This window comes from Alligator sinensis, unplaced genomic scaffold (assembly GCF_000455745.1).
Source record: "Alligator sinensis unplaced genomic scaffold, ASM45574v1 scaffold753_1, whole genome shotgun sequence".
NCBI classification, from domain to species: domain Eukaryota; kingdom Metazoa; phylum Chordata; order Crocodylia; family Alligatoridae; genus Alligator; species Alligator sinensis.
In genome coordinates this window covers 280,390-297,462 of record NW_005842625.1, presented here as the reverse complement: position 1 = coordinate 297,462, position 17,073 = coordinate 280,390, and the positions used below count along the sequence as shown (strand labels likewise).

General features: G+C 48.4%; 1 protein-coding gene across 1 annotated transcript in view; it reads left to right on the top strand.

The window, feature by feature from the left end:
* CNIH3 (cornichon family AMPA receptor auxiliary protein 3) overlaps window positions 1–13,242 on the top strand; it is a 79,544-nt gene extending 66,302 nt beyond the window's left edge. Inside the window, exons 4-5 of the mRNA XM_025215144.1 lie at window positions 8,652–8,795; window positions 12,780–13,242. Coding sequence (XP_025070929.1) covers window positions 8,652–8,795; window positions 12,780–12,807 — 172 coding nt within the window. The 3' untranslated portion in view covers window positions 12,808–13,242. The remainder of the gene's footprint in view (window positions 1–8,651; window positions 8,796–12,779) is intronic.
* The last annotated feature ends 3,831 nt before the right edge of the window (window positions 13,243–17,073 follow it).

The following is a 17,073-nucleotide window of genomic DNA, read 5'->3' as shown; positions in this document are numbered from 1 at the left end:
GGGTGGGGAAACAGGGCCTGGGGGGACAGAAGCTGTAGGGAGGGGGAAGCCATAGGGGGCAGAGGCTGCAGCGGGGGAGGTGGGGGCAGAGACTGGAGGTGGCAGAAGCTGTGGGGAGCGGGCAGCAGGGGGCACAGGTGCCATGGGGGGCAGACTGTAGGGGGGGGGAGTGGGAGGGATAGGGGGCAAGGGGGCTGCATGTCCCAACCAACCACCTGCCTCTTCACTGCATGCCCCCCTGCCACTGCTTTTTGTGTTGAATTAATGTTAAGGTGCATACACTTAGGAATTACATATCAGGTAATAAGCAGTAACACTAGGGTTACCATATGCCCTAGTTTTCCCGGACAGGCCTCTTTTTTGGTCCTCTGCCCTCCATCCGGATGGGTTTTTTAAATGCAAGCAAATGTCCAGGATTTTGTTCTGCCTCTGCTTTTTTCCCTGCACTTCCAGCTTGCCCAAGCAAGGAGCTGCTTGGGGCTGGGGGCAGCAGGGAAAGATGATTGGAGGCTGGGGCATCATGTACTCTGTGTGTAGCCCCTGGCAGCTACAGACAGGTAAAAGAGATAGAGAGAGGGAGTGTTTGTGTGTGCATGTGCTGTGTGGGCAGCAGGGCTGGGAGGGGAGGGGACTGTGGGTAAGAAGTGAGGGGTTTCAGCGGGGACAGGGGGGCTGCAGGTAAGAAGTGAGGGGCACCAGCATAGTCGGGGGGGGCAGGGTACAGTGGGTCAGGAGTGAGAGTTAGCAGCAGGGCTGGAGAGACTGTGGCTTGGGAGTGAGGGGCAGGGGTAGGGCACAGATATATACCCCTTCTCCTGCCCACCTCACCCTCTTTTCCCCTTCCCGCTCACAAGTGTCCTCTTTTTTTAAATTGGAAATATAGTAACCCTAAGTAACACTATGGTGAATTCATGCAAGAACAGGTAACAGGTAGTGAGCACTCCATTGTGGCACATATACTCAAGAGACCCTAAACTCTCCCATACCTCTGAAGGTGCTCCAAACCAGCTTTTGATCCTGAGAGCGCTCAGTTGCCATCTGCACATGCTTCCATGTCTAAATCTTGCTGCTACAATCTGTAGTCCCAGCTCTGCCACTCCTCTGAGATCTCTGGCCGCACATTTTCCTCTGCCTGTGGCTGGCGTGTGAGGATGTGATTTTGGGGAGGACTCAGGAGTTGGCGTGCATGAAGGTGGCTCTGTGGCTGAGTCATTGTTACACAGGAGTTTAATCAGCTCTTCCTTCTTTAGCCCTTTCTTCACATGAAGGCCTCTCTCTTTTGCCAGCTCTTTCAAGTCGGCCACCATCATGTGGTCATACTTGTCAGCCATCCTAGCTATTTACACCATCCAGTCAACCCGATACTGTATTGATAATTGTTTGCTCAAGAGTTTTCAGTGACTCTATTCCTTTTCCCAAATTATGCCTCTAATACAGCAGGGTATTCGGATCCCACCACTACCAGCACATGTGGCGGGCCGGTAGGGGGAGCTCCTGCGTTAAGCCTCCCACCTCACTATGCCTGTCCACCTTCCGGACTCCACGTGTCCCTCCAGGGGCGCCTAAACCCTGGTAGATCCCCCTTTCGAGCCCCACCGCAGAGTCTGGGGGTAACGTGTGCTACCACCACCCTGAGAAGGGACTGTCTGGGTCCTGTGTCCTTGGGTCTAACAGGTCTAATAGTCCTATGGGTACTCGACCCAATACAAGAACTTGGGGCACTTCCCCAAGTTGAGGGCCAAAAAGGATAGTCTCCCTTAGTCCGCAGACCCAAGGGGCCTCCTAGGCATAATTAAACCTACCCCTCAATAAGTCTCCTATACCAGTCACAAAGGAGAACTTTATTGGTTACAGAGGGTAGGGTTAGAATAGGGTACAGAGTAGAGCAATATCAGAGAAATCCTATAGAACAAACTACTGTGTCTGGGGTAGCCTTTGATCTTGCATCTGAGTTACTGCAAGCTATATATCTACTTGGATCTCAGTTAGCTTACTCACAAGTGTCATCCAGAGGCTGTTGGAGATTCCTTCTGGAGGCAAGCAGTTCCTTGATCATGAGTTTTGGGAGACAGAGCAACTTTCAGATGGTACAGCTCTTCTTTGTTCCTGAGTATCCCTCATGGCTGCTGTCCCCTCCTCCCGGGCAGCCCTTTAACTTCTATAGCCCTTGTGACCTCATTTACCTGGTCCAATGGAGGCCAGAACCTGTTGGCTGTGAGCCAACCAGTTTGAAATACATCACTAGTTGCCGGGCAGACTCTAGCCCACCAGGAAGGAAGCCCCTCACCCAGGTATGTGATGCCAGTCACGTAGGCAGAGAGAGCAGGTTTCCCCCCTCCCTCAGGAATGTATCCAGCTCAGGTTACTAAAAGAGATAGGGTAAGGATGTCTCTCTCTGCTGGACCCATCCTTATCAAAATGTCACCGAGCAGAGACTTTGGAGAGAGACAGAGGTGGCTCTCTCTCTGTCTCCCTGCCCCCAGTGTCTCTGGGGGTTGTAGTCTACATGCATTCAGCACAGCTCTGCATGATTGTTCCCCCATGGACTCCTGGGAGTTGTTGTCCAAATCCAGTCAGCAGGGCTGCTCACACATTTACATTACAGTGCATTACATTCAGGTTACACAGAGTGCATCTACATGAGACACGTTACTGCACATCAGTGTAGTTTACTGCGCAGTAACAAGCCCTAATCCCTCTTAAATTTGCTACTTGCAAATGCAAGTAGCAAATTTAAGTGGGATTAGTCACTGTGCAGTAATGCATGTGTAGATGCAACCCTGCCCAGCCATTAGGGGGCTGGCCTCAGGGCTGCAGACTAGGAGCCTCTCCTGCCCCAGGGCTAGGCTGCCTCTATGTCAGCCCCTGTCTGCAGGCTTTTAAAGCCTGAAAATATTTTGAGACCTGGGGCACACAGACAGGGAGCCTGAAAGCACTCCAGGCCCCTGTGTCCCCTTGGGCAGGCCACAGTCTAGCTGTGCCTGCCTGTCAGCACCCCAGCACTGCTACCTGGCACTGCACTGCCACGCAGCTGCCAGGACAGTGCTGTGCAGGCCAGCAGGGTGCTACAGGTTGCTGCAGCCTCTGGCCATGCCTGTCAGCCCCCAGGGCCACCTGCAGGCAGTTTCTGGCCCAGAGGGCCAGCGCCCCCTGCCTGCAGGACACCCCCAGCAGCCTGCCCTATGCTTGCAGGTTCTGTGGGGCATTGCCTCTGCTGTGCGGCTGCTAGTCCTGTGCTGTGGCCCTGTGTTGGGTACTTCAGTCAGCTGCCCAGGCCTGGCAGCACTGGGACAGGTGCACAGGGGCCCAGAAAGCCAGCATGGGACCCATAATGGCCTCATCCTCCTCACCCAGGCCCATGCCTATGTCCTTGCCCATGCCTGTGCCCTCCACCCGGGGCCCCAACTGGACCAAGGAAGAAACTGGTGACCTTATGGCTCTGTGGGGCAGGGCAGAAGTGCAGTACTAGTTTGAGTGGGGTGGGTGCTCCAGCACTCACATGGGGCGCTGTCAGGTTGGATGTGGATGCGTGGCCACGACCGATCAGCACAGCAGTGCTGCATAAAGATCAAGGCCTTGTGGACACAGTGGATCTCCATGACCAACCACAATCATTGGTCCAGCCATGCCTATAAGTCCATGCCTTTGATGTGGCAACTGGACACCATTCTTGCACCCCAGGACCCAGGCTTCAGCTGTTATTTTTAGCAGCATGGGCAGCATGTCCAAGCCCCTGTGCCCACTGTGCTCTCCCGGCTCTGCCCCCAGCCTGGCACCTCCAGTGACATATCACTAGAGGAGGGCCCCTTGGTTGCCCAGCATCCCATCCTGCTGAGTTCCCCAGCTACAGTTTCCACCAGCAACTCAGGGAGCCCTGGTCAGTAGCTACCTTGCAGGTCCGCAGCCCCAGGCCCAGCTATGAGGTGCAGCTGGCCACAACTTCGCTGGCTGCCACCAGTGCCTGCTTCTTCCCAGGGTGGGGCCCTGGCCAGGAACCTGCACACCATGCCCCTCCATCCAAGGACACTGCCTAGAGCCAGATACTGTTGCAGGCAGCCAGGTCCAAGTGGAGCCGCCAGCCAAGGCCATGTGGTCAGGACTGAGCTGGAGGGAGGGCCCTTCTCCCACCCTTGCCCCCTTTCTCTGCCCAGCCCACCCACACTTCCCTGGCCCCAGGTTCCTCCCCACAGAGCACAGGGAGATAGAAGACAGCACAGAACTTTATTGAGCACCCCATGTTCCCGCAGCTAGGTGGCCACAGGCCTCTCACCAAGGAACATGTTGAAGACAGCGGTGATGTTCTCCCTGCAGTTGCATGTTGAGGAGAGGCTGCCCCTGGCAGTCAGGATGCAGCCTCAGGGTTGCCGCTGCCCCCAGCTGGGGCCCTGCGGATGCGCCAGCTTCACCGGAGGAAAACTCAGGACAGGACTCTCCACTTGGAGCAGCTGGTGGTGACATTATGGGACCAGCTGGAGGACTCATGGGCCTGGCAGGCAGAGGGTGTCACCCACGAGGAGGCAAGGGACTGGCATGAGGACGTGCAGGACTGGGCAGACTGGGAGTTCTGGGCTGAGCTCCTGGCCCTGGAGTGCAAGCAGCTCCAGGTGCTGCAGGAGTAGAATGCCATTCTGGGCCAGGCAATGCAGGCCATGGATGATGACCATAAGGTGCTGGACACTGTTCTAGCCCTGGCAGTCATGTTCATGCCACTTGCTGCCCAGCCCCTGACCCTAGCCCTACCTGCCCCCTGACAGCTGCCCACCGCCCTGCAGCAGATTCCAACCTAGGCCTGGGAGGAGGTCCTTTGCTGCCTTCAGCCACCAGGGGTCCCAGGCCTGACTCCTGCCCCAGGTCTGGCACCATCCAGTGTGCCCGCCTAGGCCCGGCCTCACCTCTCATCCCAGTTCCATGCAGGCATGGAACCGGAGCTGCCTGCAGTGGTGCCAAGACCACACTCTGGCCCTGTTGGGCCTGGATTGCACCTGCCAGAGCAGGAGCTGCCTGCACCAGGAAAGTGTTGTTCACTGTCACTCCTTCTGGTGAATGTGCAGCTCTCCTGAGGCCTTGCTGGGCGGGCCCACCACTGCTGCCTCAGGTGGTAGTCCCTCTGCGCACCATGCCTTCTCTAGCCAGGCCTCTTGGAAGAGCTCCTCCCATGCCTTGCAGATGTTATGCAGCACACAGGCTGCAATAATGACCTTGGGGAGGTTGTCAAACTCGAGATGGGGGTGAGGGTGCACCATCATCCTTTGAGGTGTCTGAAGGCTCGCTCCCCCAGGGTGCAGGCCTGGCCCAGGCAATGGTTGAAGTGAGCCTCGCAGGGGTCCAGGTGGCTGGTGTAGTGCCACATGAGCCAGGGCAGGAGCAGGTAGGTGGGGTCCCCAGTGAGGAGGGGCAGGATGGCCACAGCACCCAGCTGCAGGTCTGACACCCCCTGTGCAAAGTGGCTGATCTGAAACAGGGCTGGCAGGGTTGAGTTCCAGAACACGTGTGCATTGTGGGCACTGCCCACCCAACCAGTGCTCACATGTGTGAAAGCCCCATGGTGGTCCATGACAGCCTGGAGCACCACCGAGTGTAAGTCCCTGTGGCTGTAGTAGGGTCAGTCCCCATGGGGAGGGCAGATAACGGGGATGTGGATCCCACTACCACTGTCAGGAGGTCATGCACACGGAGCATGGTATCCGCTGGCACAGTGGTTCCCAAACTCGGACAGATTGTGCTCCACCAATTTAAAATGATACAACCTTAAGTACCACAAGCAAATTTTTGACATATAAAGTAATTATATTAAATCTGTTAATGTGTACCACTGACAGGTGGTCTGTGTACTACTGGTGATACCCATACCACAGATTGGGAACCACTGCCCTAGCACATTGTGGAGGGTGCTGCACACCTCCAGGATGGCCTCCTGGATGGTGGTCTTGCCTATGCCAAAAAGGTGTCCGACGTACCACAGGCTGGCGGGCATGGCCAGTTTGAGTAGAGAGAGGGCCATGTGGGTGTCCATGCAGAGGGGCGGCCTCATGCTGGTGTCCTGCCACTCCAGGTGTGGCCAGAGCTGCTCCACGAGATTGCGGAAGGTGGGTCAGATCATGAGGATGGTCTCCAGCCATTGCTCATCATCCCAGGTGCCTACACTGCTCATTGACCTGGCTGGCCTGGTGGCCCCAGAGGTAGCAGGGTTGGAGGCCTAGGAGGGTGACAGTGGCCCCGGTGGTAGCATCCCTAAGCCTCTTGTCAGCATCCCTGCTGGCAAGAGCTGTGTGGTGGCAACCCTGGGATGCTGTGCTGCAGTGAACTGGGTAGGCCCAAATGGCTGTGCGCCAAGCAGCAGTTGGTGCAGCGGGCCAGCAGGGCTAGCATGGCAGCCAGCAGGAGCTCAGGGTGCTGGTCATTGCTATCAGGGGCAGGGGCTGGAGCAACCATAGCAGGGGGAGGCAGAGTGGGCAAGGAGAGAGCTGACATGTGCTGCCTCTGTGCTGGGTATGCTGATCCTGGGGAGGAAAGTGGCTGGCCAGAGAGTAGAGCAGGGCTGGCTTTTAAAGATAGCTGCCGGGTGCTAGCAGCTGTAGCTGGAGCCTAGAGCTGCCCCTGGTGGCAGCAGGTGCCCATTACAGAGCTGCAGGAAACTTGGTACAAAGAACAGCAAATCTGCACCCTAATCACTGCATGTGTAGACACTTACCCAAAAGCGCTTACTCCACAGTAGTTTACACCAGAGGAATTTTAGGCCAGATCAAATGCACATATAGACACGCCCACTGTATATTACACGGTGTTCCATACATTACAGATTGTTCGTGGAGAGAGTGTTCCAGAGGAATTGGTAATTATAGGCATACTGACTTTATAGGGATGACAGACTTTATTTCTTAGCATAATTTCTGGGGGGAAACTCCTGGAAAGTCCGAGCAGGTGCTCCTCCCAACTCAGCTGCAAGACATGCTATTTTAGGTTGAGATTTTGTCCAGCAGAGGAATCTGGGGAGCAGGATCTAGTCTGCACCAGAGGACAGCCAGCCAGCCAGAATGTTGAAGAGAGAACCTGGAGCCTCCAGGGCAACACCTCTAGATATCATGACAAAATCCAAGGCATAACTGCCAGGGTCTATGCCCTGGGTAGCAGCAGCAGCAGCAGCAGAGGCTGGGTTGGGCTGGTTGTAGTAATTGCAGCAGCTGAACAGGCATTGGCAGCAGCTGCTGGTTTTTTAGTCTTCTCAAAGTGGGTGCCTGGGGCTGGTGCCCTGGTCATCCACCTGTAATTGCATTACTAGACAAAACACATAGGAAGGTTTGGGGTGAAATCATGTTTCCAGTGAAGTTGCTTCATCCAGAATTTCACCTCTGTGCAGGAGAGAGGTGGCTGGGGGAGGGAGGGCATACAGCAGCTGTGGCTCCAGCCCCAACACTGGGTTAAGGCCAGAGCCACTGCAGCTACCCGTCTCCGCCATCACCCCATACTCAGTTCCAAGACAAGGGGCTCCCCCCACCCGCATGTTAAATGGGGAAAAAAATCTTGTCTTGGAATCAAGTAAATATGGTAATAATACTTCACCTAAAGATCATAAATCATTTAACTAAGACTGATCAGATTTTTTTCCTATGAAATAATTCAGATAAAAACTTATTTTTGTCAAGATTGTCTTCAGGTTTTTTAAAGATTCTCTGGAACACAAAATATCTTCACCAAACATTGCCAATTTTCTTTTTTCAGAACAGCCTTTTCCATTAAAAAAAAATGTTTTGACAATAATTTTGATACCTCTGTATTTAACTGACAATTAAGCTGTATAGCCTCCATTTGGACTATGGCAGTATTATTTCCTCTGTACTGATGGATAAATGAACCTATTAATTGATTCAGTTACCTGTTGTCATACAGTCAGTCAATGACATAATTGCAGTTAAAATTCCGAAATCTTGACTCTGTGATCATACCACTATGTAACATTTTCACTCACAATATACAGGTGTTACATGTATTAGAACAGGGGTGTCAAACATCAGGCACATGGGCCACCTCTGACCTGTGGAGCCATGCTGCATGGCTTGCTGGGGTACCAATGGGCAAACAGAAGTTGGGGGCATGGCCAGGGTGGAGTTGGGGGCATGGCCAAGGGCAAGTGGCCTGCTGCAGAATACGGGGCCCTAGGGCTATGGTGGATATAGCAATAGGTGGCAGGAGGGTGAGTGAGGACTAATGTAGGCCTGGTTGCTTTCTGGCCATTGCCACTATTGTTGCCCTACCTCCTCAATTGCTGGGCCTGCCACTGCACCATGCTGGAACCCGTCTTTATAACAGGGGGATAACAACATGGCTGGGCCCCTGGCACACATGGAGGATGCGGTGACTTCTGCCTGCTGCCCCACTGTCAGCACAATTGCACAGCGGTTTCCCAGGGTAGCTGCCCTGGTCACACTGCCCTAGTTATGCCACTGCTATCTAAGATTGGTATCCTGATATGAACAATGCCCCCCTGGTGCTTCAAAGAGATATTGAGAACCTTCATGTGTATACTGTTATGTCACGACAAAAGATTTCTTCTTGATTCCAGCTGGTGATCAAAGGTCTGAAGGCTTGTAACCTGTATACGTTTATCTAGAATGTTATAATGTCACTTCAGATGTCTTCTCCTGCTCTTTCAGGTATTTCCATTGCCCGGCGGACAGTTCAGAGCTAGCATACGATCCCCCTGCAGTCATGAATGCAGACACCTTGAGTTATTGTCAGAAAGAGGCCTGGTGTAAACTAGCTTTCTATCTCCTTTCATTCTTCTACTATCTTTACTGGTAAGTTTGATCATTCCCATGAGGAAGGAGAGTTATTTTTCATGTGAAAAGTTAAAACATGCCCTAAGGATCAAACAGAACCGGCAGATCTGTACCCTTCATCTCAAGTAACCACTTTTAAGCTCTGCTTCAGGAAAACATGTCTATTCAAAATCAGAACAGCTAAGGAAAATCTGATTAAGGGTTTATAATAATGTTGTTGTCTTCCTGGAATATAATTTTGCATAGGAAGAAACCAGTCCTAATGTATCTGCTTAAGTTCCAGGGAAATTGTCTGACTTGAATGCTAAGCATGTACTTAAAGTGCTTTTATGAATCAGTATCTCAATGCAGCCCCAAGATTTCCAATTCAGTTTTATTTAGCCTCCAATTAAAGACTTATCTCCACCAAGAAACTAACTTTTTCTAGTCATTTGGATACTTTTCTTCAGATGATATAAAATGACAACTATGCTATAGGAAACAAAAAATAGTTCCACTGCTAGTAATGTCCAATTGAGGATCAAATTCTGCCCTGTGATGTGCAAATTGATTCATATGTGACACTCAAAACAACACTGGAAATGGGCCCAGTTGCTTTCATTGCCCTAGAACAGTTGGCAAAGTTGCCTTCAGGCTATGGTCTGCAGCACCAAGGTACACTTGGCAGTACATTTCAGTACATGGACTACCCTTCCACCATGATACAGAAATATAGAAAAAAGAGTTTGAAAGGAACATAGGAGATTACCTATCCAACCCCCTCACTCACAGCTGGATCATTCCTGCCTTAACCATTTCACCCATTCACTGGTTTCACCTGCTCTTAAAAATATTCAATGTGGGAGACTCCATAGTCCTTCTAGGCAGAGGTATAGCAAGCTCTTTTAGTGTCCTGGGCAGAGCTGGGATGGGGCCAGAGGCATACCCACTAGGGTTTGTGCCTTGGGTGTGCGGGCCGGGAGCGACCCGAGCCCTTTTCCGTGCTGCATGCAGGCTGTGGCCAGCAGCCCGGGCACGCCGGGTCAGAGAGGGAAGGCCGTCGAGCTGGAATTAGGCACAAACGCTTAGCGGTAGTTTAAAAGATTGTTTACTTACACCGAGATGGCAGTGGTGCAGGCTGGAAAACTTGCTTGAGTTGCGGATACAGACAGACAACAAAACAAAACTCGAACCTGCAGGGCACGAGGGTACGTCGCAAAGGGTTTTCAGCGACGGGAAGATGTAAAACACGAGGGTATGTCGCAAGAGTTTTCGGCAACGGGAAGATAAACCTGCAGGACTCGAACCCGGGTAGAAGAGCTCTGAAGTCGTCCGGCAAGGACTCACACGAAGGTTGCTAGGCTCCGTGGGTCCGGTTCTTTTGCGCGCGGGAAGGGATATGTCTGGACTGCGATCGACAACGGGGAGAGGCTAGAGGTTGATCAGACCTCTGTTGCCTGCTTGAAATGCGTTGGGTCCGTAAGGATCCGCAGCGCATAGAGATCTTCACACAGCGTGAAGTCTCCTCCTCCCGGTGTTCGTGGAGTCCTCCAACTTGGGCGGAAACCACTCAAGCCTTTTATACGGCTAGCAAGCCAATCACTAGCCGCCACGTGTGAATAATTTAGAACTGGCCAATAATGGGACTCGAATTAGCATACAAATGGTGGGAAATTCTTTGCAATGAGCATTTCTGTGCTGCAACAAAGAAATGCACCCTGCAAAGAAAGCTTCAAATTGGCGGGAAATTCTCCCTTGCACCGGGGTTCTCTTTTGCAGCAGAAAACTCCACCGTGCAAAGAAGCTATAATTTAGCGGGAACAATTTAGCAGTGCCGAAGCACACACAAACAAAAATCACACCCTTTGGGTTGTGACATTGGGCAGCTGTGGACCCCAGGTGATGTCCAGGACCCAGAAGGTGAAGGTGAGAGGACTCTCACATCCTGGCAGCTGCAGGTTTCAGCTGTGCAGAGAGAGAGAAGGACATAAAGGATAGAGCTAGGGCAGCGCTAGCATCCTAGCAACTACAGGAGAAGGTATCCCTGAGCCAAGGTGTTAAGCTACTTGCCCTGCCTCTCCCATAGGTGCTGCAAAATGCTATTCAGAGCAAAGAAATAAAACCCCTAATTTGGTGCCTTTCTGTCTTCACCCACTGCTTCTTGCCTGTGACTGCCTGAGTAGCATCATAGTTATTCTGGCACTCTCCTGCCTCTGTTCCAGTGCTCCCCCTTAATAAGTGCTTGGGGCTCATGCCCCCCCACCCCCAACTCCTAGTTACGCTAGTGATTCTAAGGAATCTATTTCAGAGCTTAACCAGTGCCAGACACACCTGGCACAGTGTTTCTAGTGCCAGACATACAGGTCTGGTCCAAAGCCTGCTCTAGGTCAGTGGAAAGACTCCAAGTTGACAGATGCACTCACTTTATCCAATACTTTCTTTATTGTCATGTGCACTAAGTAAATTGCTGCAAGGACTAGGCAGGGATCACATCTAATTAAAAAGACTCTTGCATCATCTTTGCATTTTTGCTTGTATGGACCATATCATTACATTATAAAGCAGTTCACTAACTCAAACTCAGGCTTTTAACTTTAAACAAAAGTGTTGTTTCATGTTAGCATTCCCCCAGACGTCTTCCCATAATTGCAATTGTATTGAATATTTCTTATCCAAACACTGTGGTATGGTGTAGTGCTTTGTAAAGTGTGGCTTGTACACTGCAGTGGAGGAATGAAGGTTCCCTCAGCTGGCAATGGTGATAATGTAATGTCTGTGGAGATTCAATTTGGGTATGATTATTACGAGTAAAATTGTGGCTGACTAGGTATAGGAAGTGTGGGAAGTATGGGGAGAGTATGAAAGTATAGGAAGGTACAATAGCTCAGACCCACAGGAGTATTTTGGTGCCAAACAGAAGCATAGCAGGGCACTAGTCTATACCCAGGGCAACTATGATGCACTGGGCAGCATTGGCCATCATGGTGCTGATTATGGTGGCACCTCTTTTTGTGTCCCCCGATAAAAGCAGTGCCTAGGACTGCTGCCTCAAGCCCCTTCCTCTTCCCCCTCGGTTATGCTACTGGTTCCAAACTGCCTTACGTATGGTAAGGCATACCATACATACCTCATTCCCATAGAAGTCAATAGGAGTCAGACAGGCACCTACCTCTGTGGGTCAGGCATAATCTCAGTGTGAAGAGCAGGGATAATGTTAAACTAGTGCTTCTGGCAGTGCTAACTATCCTGAGAAGAGCAAGATGAGTCAAAGGCCAGTGGAGGGGGGACAATATTTTTTCTATCCCCATCTCTTTGGCCAGCAGACCCTGACAGAGTCACATAGATACAAGAGTTCAAAAGCCCTCCTGAGGCCATCTTGATGGTCAATTCCATCATTCCCTCTACTCCTCTCATCCTAGAAACTCAAAGCCACAGTCTGCCCTAAGTGATCTAGTAAGAACTGCAGAATTCTGTATACCAACCCTTTTGCGCTATCAGAAATAGGCATACCATAAAACAGGACCCTGGCAATATAATATGATTTCATAATTATAAAGAGTTAAACTTAGTTTGTATGGATTATTTCTAACTTATCTCTTTATCATTGCATAAAAATGTTTATTCCTATGGAAAGAAAATTTACATAGTTTTAGTAGAAACTCTTGTCTTTGCCTCAGAGAGTAGTTTTAAAGATCAGCCAAGCAAATGTAGAATAATTTTGTTCCTGTTCTTTTCAAACAATGACAGCAGAATGCATTTTATTAAACTCATACACAGCTTGTGGCATGATGGTAAATGGCTAATGAATTTGTTAAATCTCAAGTGTTTTCTGATAATCATCTTGAATGCATCATAATTCAATTGCTATAGAGAATGGAAGGACTGAAAGCCACAATAACAAAAGAAGGCTTAGGCCATTAGAGTCAGACTTGAGAAATGGAGGGTAAAGGGTTATAAAAATCAAAGTGCTCTGCAGGATTCAAAAAGATACTTTCATATTGTCTCTTTCTCTTTTACATTCAGCATGATCTATGCTTTGGTGACCTCTTAACTCAAAGACCATCATTAAAGACTGAGAACAACAAAGGACACAGAGCAAAGACAAGTCAACTTTCAGTGATGCTTGGTAAAAAAAAAAAAAAAAACAGCAGGAAAAGAAGGCTTTTAACCCAATCAGTAGTACTGTATGTGAAAGACATACACAGCAAGAACAATGACCAGCTGAAGAACTGGAATATTTTGGAGAGTGAGCTGAGCAAACTGTGTTTATCTTGTCTTTCTTGGTATTTTATGGTCTGTGGTTTCAAAAACCCATACAAATCAATGATGAAATTTAAGGGGATGAAGTAAAAAACTGTCTTCATCTGATGGGGGGATACTGCACAGTAAATTTGGTTTACTGCAGACTCCAAGCTCTGCTGTTTCACAAGGACTTTCTTGCTCAATAACCATTCTGTTCTGAGAGAATGGGGGGCCGGAGGGCACATTCCACAGAAATGGTGGCTAAGGATGCTGCTAAAAGATGTGTTTAATACACATTATGAACACTAGTTGGAATTCATGACAACAGTCCACGGATGGTCATGTGACTAAGGAAAAAGGGACATTGTATCTTGCTAGTTAAGTGACTTTAATGTTTTTTTCCAGACATGGCTAAAGAAAAAAACAAGAATTTGCCACTGTAATGCAGTATTTTTGAATGATATGCCATTCCTGTAATTGAATATCCAGTAGTATATTTTTAATATTCCATCTGTTACACACCATTTATGTATGACTGAATTACATCTCTGAATACATATAGCTTGACCCAATTACGTCAAGATTTTAGTAGCATGGTATTCCTCCTACTGGGGATAAAACCGGTGAAAAACCCATATCTTAGGGAATGGTGTAATACGAACATTTTGGACACCAAAATGGTGTATACAAAATGTTGTACCTCTGAAGGACTAAATGATTTTAGTCTGTGATTTTTGTCATGCTGCTTCCTTTGGTTGTCCAATTTCATCTGAAATTAACAGCTTGTGTTTCTTGTCTTACATACCAGGTGGGTGTTGAAAAGACTGGTCTGTCCTCACATAGAATTTAATTGCAAAGGTTTTGACTTCATCTTACAATTACATAGGTTGATATAGATGAACTGTGCATGTTTCATATGTCCATACATGTAGACTTGCACAATCCAGCTATATATATATATTAAATTAACCTGTTTCATTCCAAAGCTGTCAATTTGGGGGTGGACTTCTGCAGAGTGCTTTACATAGTTGTGTGTGTTTATGTTTGTTTTTATTTTTAACTTTTAATCTTTGCAGTGAAAAATAATGCTATTCTAATGGTAATATCTATTTCCAAAGAAATAGATAGCAAGCCTAGATTCTGTGTTTTTAGGAGCCCTTCTGTCCAGTGTAATTCATAAACCCAGGTTATGTGATTAAGCTCCCCTACACAATGCATGGAGAGAATTATATGCTGTAAAGTGAGATTCACAGAGGCCAGCAAACTGAGCAGGTGCTGATAAGCTAGCCAGCAAGACAGGCCCAGGGAGGGGGCAGGGGCTAAAGTCCCACTGCTCAAAGAGAATTAGGCATCCTTTTCCACCGGGATTCCCACACAGAAGAGGGAGTTGAACCCAGGTCTCCTACACCCCTGATAAGTGCTCCAAACCCTGGGCTACAGCATATAAAGAAGATACTGTTACTACCACCTCCTGGCACTCTTTTATTTTGACTAGAGTTGAGTAGAGCTATCCCTACTGGATTGAGCACCCCATGTAAGGTAGGAAGGGGGATGCCTAATTTGTAAATCGTGTCAAGGTTTAATTATGAGCTAGGCACCTAATTGCTCAGTGGTGTCACAGTATTAATAGTCAGCAGTATATATTTTAGGACCTACAGTGTTAGGCAGCAGCTGAGCAAGGGTTTTATGAATTCAGTAATGCCTGAAGGCTGGAGTGAGGCATCTAAAAAGGCATTTGGCATCCGAGTCTCCCTTGTCAATATAGCTCCAATTCACTACAGGGAGTTAGTACTGAAAGGGACCTCTTGGATCACTAAGTTCAGCCCCCTGCTATTGTGAACATGTTATAATTCTGTTCATAAACTTATCAAGTTCCCTCTTAAAACTGGTTTGTTTGACCACGCCACTCCTAATGGAAGGCTGTTCTAGATTCACACTCTCCTGATGATTAGCAACCTTCTGATTTTTGGCATGAATTTACTCATGGCCAATTTATAGCGATTTATTCTTAGAAATCGTAGAAAAATAGTACTGGAAGGGATCTTGGGAGGCAATCTAATCCAAACTCTTGCTCATAGTGGAATCGTCCCTGTTTAAACCATTCTAGTCAAATATTTATCTATCATGCTCTTAAAAACTTCCAGGGATGAGGATTCTACAGTTTTTCTAGGTAATCTATTCCACTGTTTAACTACCCTCTTAATTAGCAAGGTTCTTCCTAATACCCAATATAAATTTCATTTGATGACATTTAAGATCATTATTTTTTTACCTGCGCCCTATACTCACAAAAAATAACTTGTCACAGTCCTCTTTATAACCACTCTTCAGGTCATTTGAAGATCGTTATCAAATCCCTCTTCAGAATGCTTTTCTCCCGAGTTATGCTATATTTACTTACATACCACACACACCTCTCCCCACAGAATCAGCCCTCCAAGATTGGGGTGCATGACTTAAGTGAGGAAACTGATTTATTTAATTGGACTAGAAGGTGGGAGGTGCTGTGTTCTAATGGCTGCCACTTTTTTGGCCACTGTTTCCTGAGCACTGTAGCTTGTGCTTAAAGCAGCAACTGAGCTGGCTCAGGGCAAATGAGCTGCTGCATGCAATCTGTAATATCTTGATGAGGCTTGTGATGTGGAAACAATACTTAATTATTTACAGGAATATATATAAAAGCTATTTACAGTAAAGAAATAACAATCTTGCTACTGCCTTTGCAAGGCTCTAGGGCCTAACTTTGTTGAAGTCCTGCCATACTGGCAAGCTCCTGCTGTCTCTATCATAGAATCAGTTGCGACTCTTGGAATTTTTTTTTCTACAATGTGTGTGCTTTATTTTGGGGTACGTGGTATGCAAGAAAATATGGTAATCCCTGTTCTTTCCACCTTCTCTTGCAAGTCATGTTTCCCAGGTCTCCAGTCAGTTTTGTTGCTCTCTCCTGGACCTCCTAATTTGTTCATGTCTTTCTAAGACATGAACTTCTTTGAAGTGTGGTGCCCAAAATGGGACTGTAACAAGCTACATGGCTCAGGGGCTGAAGCTCATCTTCAGTGGATTAAAGGGTAATAGCCTACCTACCTAGGAGCACTAGGGCAACTGACAGGGGTGATTGGTTGCCCGGGAAGGAAGTTAAAAGCTCCCTGAGAGATGATGCTGGAGAGAAAGGAAGCTGAAAAGAAAGGCAACACTGAAGCATTGTGGTAACGCCCTTACCCAGGGTGGTGGATTTCATTGGTATTTTGCTTAGTTTGAGGTAGGAAAGGGAGAAGGGTGGCTCTTGGGCCTGGCTAAAGGAATAACAGCTCACTACATGACATAGTACTTCAGTGCTGCATAGAGTGGAAGAATCACTTCCCATGACTTACATATGGCACTCCTAGTATTCAAATGGCCTTTTCTGCAACAGTAAAATATTGTTGGCTCCTGGATATCTTGGGCACTTATACACATACTTTTCTGTCCCACAATGTGGCAGATATCTGCCGCTTCGGAGCAGACTTGATTAGTTGAGTCTGTTCCTCACGTGAACTAAGGCAAACTGCACTGAACCACATGCAGTTGTATAAGTGGTGAAATGTGTGTGAACACACAGAAAATGGAGGCGGTGCACTTTTGAACTAAAGCACCTCCGATGTGTTTTAGTTTAAAAGCACACTGCCACCATTTTCTTAGCACTGACGCACATTTCACCACTTATATGACTGCAAGTGTCACAGCACCAGGCACTTTTCAAAGCGCCCAGTCCTGCAGCACTTGCATGTATAAAAATGCCCCTTATGGTCCAGTATAACCTCCAGGTCCTTTCCTGTAATACTGCAGGCTAGCCAGGTGTTCACCTGTCTGTATTTATGCATGTGATTGTTCCATCCTAAGTGCAGGACTTTGCACTCATCCTTATTGAATTTCATTTGATTAATTTCAGATGATTGTTCCAGTTTATCAGGGTCATTTTGAATCCTAAACCTACCCTCAAGGGCAGGGGTTGTCAGCTGGGAATACACGTACCCCTAAGGGTACTTAGAAAGGCTGTAGGGGGTATGTGCGGGTGGATGGATGGGGACAGAATGCA